This window comes from Penaeus japonicus, unplaced genomic scaffold (assembly GCF_977035675.1).
Source record: "Penaeus japonicus unplaced genomic scaffold, GWHDUDI00000001_assembly GWHDUDI00000035, whole genome shotgun sequence".
Lineage (NCBI taxonomy): Eukaryota > Metazoa > Arthropoda > Malacostraca > Decapoda > Penaeidae > Penaeus > Penaeus japonicus.
Window position 1 is genome coordinate 17546011 of NW_028234437.1, and position 6201 is coordinate 17552211.

A 6201-nucleotide genomic window follows, 5' to 3' on the forward strand; every position below is an offset into this window, starting at 1 on the left:
GCTCAAGCTGTCTGCGCCTCTGAGCTTCAACGACTACGTGAGTCCCATCGCCATTCCCGAATCAGGTCACGCTGCCTCTGGCGACTGCATTGTCTCCGGCTGGGGCACCACCTCCGAGGGAGGAAGCACCCCCAGTACCCTGATGAAGGTGACCGTTCCCATCGTTTCTGACGCCGAATGTCGCGATGCTTATGGCCAAAATGACGTTGACGACTCCATGATCTGTGCCGGCCTCCCCGAGGGCGGCAAGGACTCTTGCCAGGGAGACTCTGGCGGCCCCCTTGCTTGCTCTGACACCGGTTCAGCCTACCTGGCCGGTATCGTGTCCTGGGGATACGGCTGTGCCCGTCCCGGATACCCTGGCGTCTACACCGAGGTCGCCTACTTCGTTGACTGGATCTTGACTAATGCTGTCTAAAGGACCATCTTAATGACATACATCTAATGCAATTTAGAAAATTGAAATAAAGTTTTAAGAACGTATTTCATTATTTGCATTACCTTATAGTCCCGTGAATATCATTTTTCACTTTTATAAGTAAATCCAGATATTGAAATTTATATAACGTATAACAAATCACCATGTTTCATGCACTTAGCAACGATTATAAATTTGGGATGAGCTACATATAATACCATCTGTCTGTCAATATATATATATATATATATATATATATATATATATAGATATAGATATATGATTTACATATGTTATATATATTATATATATATATATATATATTTATATATAGATATTTATATATATACATGTATATTTATCCAAAATAAAAAAAAACAGTACAATACACATACAAGAAACACGAATTTATTATATATTTATATATTAATATATATATATATATTTATATTATATATATTATTATATATATATATATATAATATATATATTATATATACATATGTTATTTATATATATTTATATATATATATATATATATATATATATATTATATTTGTTTATATATATATGTTTTGTCTGTTTGTTTTCTATTTATATATATATATATTTATATATATTATATATTATATATATATATATATCTATATATCTATATATATATATATAACACACACAACAGTAACATACCAACATCCAAGAAACAACGAATATATATATATATATATAATATATATATAAGTATATATATATTATATATATATATATTATATATATATATAGATATATAATATATGTATATATATATTATATTTGTATATATATATTAATAAATAATATATATATATATATATATAATATATAAGTATATATACTATATATATTATATATATATGTATATTTATATGTGTGTGTGTTTGTTTGTATTTGTATGGACGGATGTCTGTATGTATATATACATGTATAAATATATCATTACAGACGGTAGGTCGGGGTTGACCCTCCATGGCAGCGCTGATTGTCCTCCTCCAGTTGTCCATTTTCTAAGCACAGGTCAGAATTCGGCGATGTTCTGTCCAGTGAGGTCTGTCAAGTTATCTGACAGTCACAACCTTGGCCTCCCTCTTCTTCTGTTGCCTTCAGCCATGCCGGAGAGAATGGCTTTCCCAATGCCATTGTTTCTGGCTACGTGTCCGATGAATGATAACTGCCGTCTATTCAGATTCGCCATTTGTGTAGCACCATCCACTTCTCCCGAAACCCAATCGTTAGTTCTTTCTATCCAGCTGATTCTGAGGACACGCCCGTAGCACCAGAGCTCGAATGATTAGGAGTCTCTATTTCCATTCTGCACATTCTTGAGTCACCGCAACGACCTCTCAAACCCGTCCAGCAGTCGCAATGTGGGGAATACATGGTTGTTTGAGAAATTCTCATTTTCTATACTCAGTTGTTTTCACGTTACCGTTCCAAACTTTTGACAGGCCGATGATTACGTTTCTTGCTGTGCCAAGTCTTCTACTAATTTCTTAGCTGTCGTTACAACCATTGGCAATGGACGCGCCGAGGTAGATAAAGTCACTGACAGTTTTAATTACTTGACCACAGATAACAAGGTCGTCCGTATCAGTATTTGTAGGGTCAGCACTAATTTTTGTCACTTTGGTTTTCATCTTATTCAACAGCAATCCAGCCTGTTCTCTCACAACTCTCACTATTGTTACGAGGGCTTCTAATTACTGGCAATGAGAACAATATCGTAATCATTCTTCCATCCAATTTTATGGATCTTTAATAATCTTCAGGGGCATCACGCATGATTTCTTACACTTGCTTTCTGGTTGTCATAAAGCGCATTGATAAGTTTTATTATGCGTGATGGGAATCTCCTTTCTACAGGATATCATGGAAAGCAGTGCCGGACGCTTTTGTATAGCCGATGCAACACAAATGCAGATGTCAGTTTCACATTCAAGATCTGATCTCATTTTATTGCTCCTCCAAACATGCATTCGTGATACACAATTCAATTTACCAGCCATTCACATATACCGCTGATATCAGCCAACATTCTGTGTCGATAACTCTTATTGGACCGTACTTTACGAAATTCCGGAAATACTGCACTTGAGAGTTAGAGAGAGAGAGAGAAAGGTACATCAGTGAGTAATATCCAGATATTTCCTTTTCAGATACAATATGATCTGTTCTTATGAATTCGAAACGTTTTTTTTTTTTTTTCGTTTTTTTTTTTCTTTCTTTCTTTTTCTTTTTCTTTTAATTTTATTTTTTTTTTTTTTTTTTTTTTTTTTTTCTTTCGTTTTTTTTTTTCTTTCTTTCTTTTTCTTTTTCTTTTAATTTGAAGTAATGTATGCAAACTACCAATTGACAGGTAACTATATATCGAAAAATACATTCTCTCTCTCTCTTTAGAGAAAAGAGGAACATTAATGATTGTTAATAGATTGTATATATAGCTAAATAGATGATAGATAGACTGAGAACTTTTGTCAAAACAATCACCCACAAGCTATCTCGATAATGAGATAGTGATATTGTTGGTTCTGATGTTCCTTAGAAAATTTTAGTGTCCAACAAGAAAAACCGTATATTTAAATAATTATTTATAGATATCCGAAACACTGCAATTCTGTCATTGTTTCTTTAATAAGTTCCTCATAAGGAGAGGATAGTAGAGTGAGAGTAGCGAGGGAGAGGGGGAGAGGAGAGGAGAGAGCACTGAGAGAGAGAGAGAGAGGAGAGAGGCGAGAGATATGTGTGGAGGTCTTTTACACATTACTGAACGGGTATGGTAACTTGAATTGTCAAACTGCAACTAGCTGGCTATCAGAATTAGTGACGACTTATAAAGTACCGAATAAGGATAAATGCAATCTACAGTGTGTGTGTGTGTGTGATGATATATATATATAAGGAAATATAAATATATAATATATATATATATATATATATAATATATATATATAATTATATATATATAATTAAAGTATATATGTGTGTAATATATTCCTTGTATTATGAATATATGAGTGGCACACACCAAGCACACACACACAGCACCACACAAGGTGGATGTATATATAATATATATATATATATATATAAAATAGATATATATGTGTGTTTGTTGTTGGTGTGGTGGTGTGCGTGTGTGTGTGAGTATTTGTGTGTGTTAATGTATGTATATGTGGAGTGTGTGTGTATACATATACAATATTTATATATAATATATATAATATATAAATATAAATTAAAATATATAGTAAATATAAAAGCTCTCATCATACTCACAACACTTACAAATCAAGACTGCGCGCAAAAACAATAAAAATAACACTCTCCTAACACACACAAACTCAAACAATATAAGATATGTCAAACACTCACACGTCACAAACACAAAAAAACTCACTCAACACAAAATAACGTCTATACCACAACACACCCTATCTACAACCTCTTTAACAGTCTATCCAACTAACATTGAATACACAACTCATAATAGAAATTTTCTCCTTAGATTTCAGCAAAGACAATAATCAGCTTGTCTCTTTTGGTGTTGTTTCCCCCTCCTCCGCCTCGCCTCCTGCCGCTCGGCACTATGAAGACGCTTCTTTCTTCTCTCCAGATAAAAAATATCAAAAGGAGAAACGGACTGCATCTCATCTCACAACATCATTTTTACAAGAAAATTCCAATTCGATAAAATGTTCGTCCTTGGAATGAAATTTGTGTATGACTAAAAAATTTGGTTTATATCCGTACCCAGGAGTATCATTATACCTAAAATTTTCGGAAATCGCTTACGATTCATGTATGTTTCAAGAATATCTTTGAAATCGTCTCAAAATCTTTCCGTAGTTGCGATGGCGCCCGTCATCAAGTGTGAATAAAATCGTATGTTCTATAAACCTGTTTTGATTATTATAAGCCGAATCACTGCTGTTGTAACAATTGGAAGTATGTGTATCATAAAGTAAAGAACCAAAGGGATTGATAATTCACGTGATGTAAGGAAATAAAGAGTTGAAAATTCAACTATGAGTAAGATAAAAAGTTTGATAATTCACTGAGGCAAGAAATAAAGAGTTTGATAATTCACTGAGGCAAGAAATAAAGAGTTTGATAATTCACTGAGGCAAGAAATAAAGAGTTTGATAATTCACTGAGGCAAGAAATAAAGAGTTTGATAATTCACTGAGGTAAGAAATAAATAGTTTGATAATTCACCAGCGGCGAGAAATAAAGATTTTGATAACTCAACTTAGCAGAGAATAAAGAGTTTGATAAGTCACTAGGCAAGAATAGAAGAATTTTGATAATTCACTTGATGTACGCAATAAATAGTTTGATAATTCTCTGAGGCAAGAAAACAGGAGTTTGAAAATTTCACTGAGGCAAGAAATAAAGAGTTTGATAAGTCACCTGAGGGCAAGAAATAAGAAATTTGATAATGTACAACTGAGGCAAGCAAAAAGAATTTGATAAATCACTGAGGTAAGAAATAACTAGTTTGATAATTCGACGTGAGGCAGAAAAAATGAGTTTGATAAATCACTGCGGTCAGAGAAAAAGATTTTGAATAAATGTCACAACGTGAGGGGTAAGAAAATAAAGAGTTGAATAATTCACACTGAGGACAGAAATAAAGTTTTGGAGAATTCACTGAGGAAAGAAATAACGTAATTATAAATCACTGAGGAAAGAAATACAATAGTTTGATAATTCACTAGCGTAAGAAAAAAAGAGATTTATTAATTCACTGAGGAAATAAAAAAAAATTTAAAATTCTACGTGAGATCAAGGAAATAGAGTTTAGATATTTCACTGGAGGTAATAAAGTGACACGATAGATAATACACAGAGGTCACGAAATAAATAGTTTGAGAAATACCCTGAGTTAAGAAATCACGAGTTTGACAATAAAAAGATGCACGTGCGGGTGAGGAAAATACAGATATCTCCAATCACTGAGGGAAAGAAATAAAGTTATGATAATTGCCCTGCGGGAAGCGAAATTCAGGAGTTTGATAATACACTGAGGTACGAAATAAAAGAGGAAAGAAACATACACGGGAGAAAGAAAATACAAGAGTATGATAATCCCAGCTGCGACAAAAAAAATGAGTTTGAAATTCACGAGAGGTAAGACATAAAGATTGATAATTCACTTGAGGTAAGAAATAAAGTTTGATAATTCCCTGAGGTAAGTAAATAAGAGAGTTAGATAATTCACTGAGGTAAAGCATAAAGAGATTGCAACTTCACAGAGTCACAAATAAAGATTTGAATAAATACACTGCTGTAAGACCTAAAGAAAGTTTGATAATTCACTGAGGTAAGAAATAAAGTTTGATAATTCACTGAGGTAAGAAATAAATAGTTTGATAATTCACTGAGGTAAGAAATAAAGAGTTTGATAATTCACTGAGGTAAGAAATAAAATTTTAAATTCACTGAGGTAAGAAATAAAGAGTTTGATAATTCACTGAGGTAAGAAATAAAGTTTGATAATTCACTGAGGTAAGAAATAAAGTTTGATAATTCACTGAGGTAAGAAATAAAGTTTGATAATTCACTGAGGTAAGAAATAAAGAGTTTGATAATTCACTGAGGTAAGAAATAAAGTTTGATAATTCACTGAGGTAAGAAATAAAGTTTGATAATTCACTGAGGTAAGAAATAAAGTTTGATAATTCACTGAGGTAAGAAATAAAGTTTGATAATTCACTGAGGTAAGAAATAAAGTTTGATAATTCACT

The 6201-nt window shown here is 32.6% G+C and overlaps 1 protein-coding gene across 1 annotated transcript; it reads left to right on the forward strand.

Annotated features, from left to right (window-relative positions):
- Positions 1 to 6: 6 nt before the first annotated feature.
- LOC122243476 (trypsin-1-like) lies at positions 7 to 483 on the forward strand. The gene has a single exon (XM_086531467.1). The coding sequence runs from the start codon at positions 143 to 145 to the stop codon at positions 416 to 418; it is 276 nt and encodes a 91-aa protein (XP_086387593.1). The 5' UTR covers positions 7 to 142; the 3' UTR covers positions 419 to 483.
- Positions 484 to 6201: the final 5718 nt, after the last annotated feature.

What these genes read in the sequence shown, in the direction of transcription:
- LOC122243476 (XM_086531467.1), top strand. Translation starts at nt 143, where the DNA reads ATGAAGGTGACCGTTCCCATCGTTTCTGACGCCGAATGTCGCGATGCT.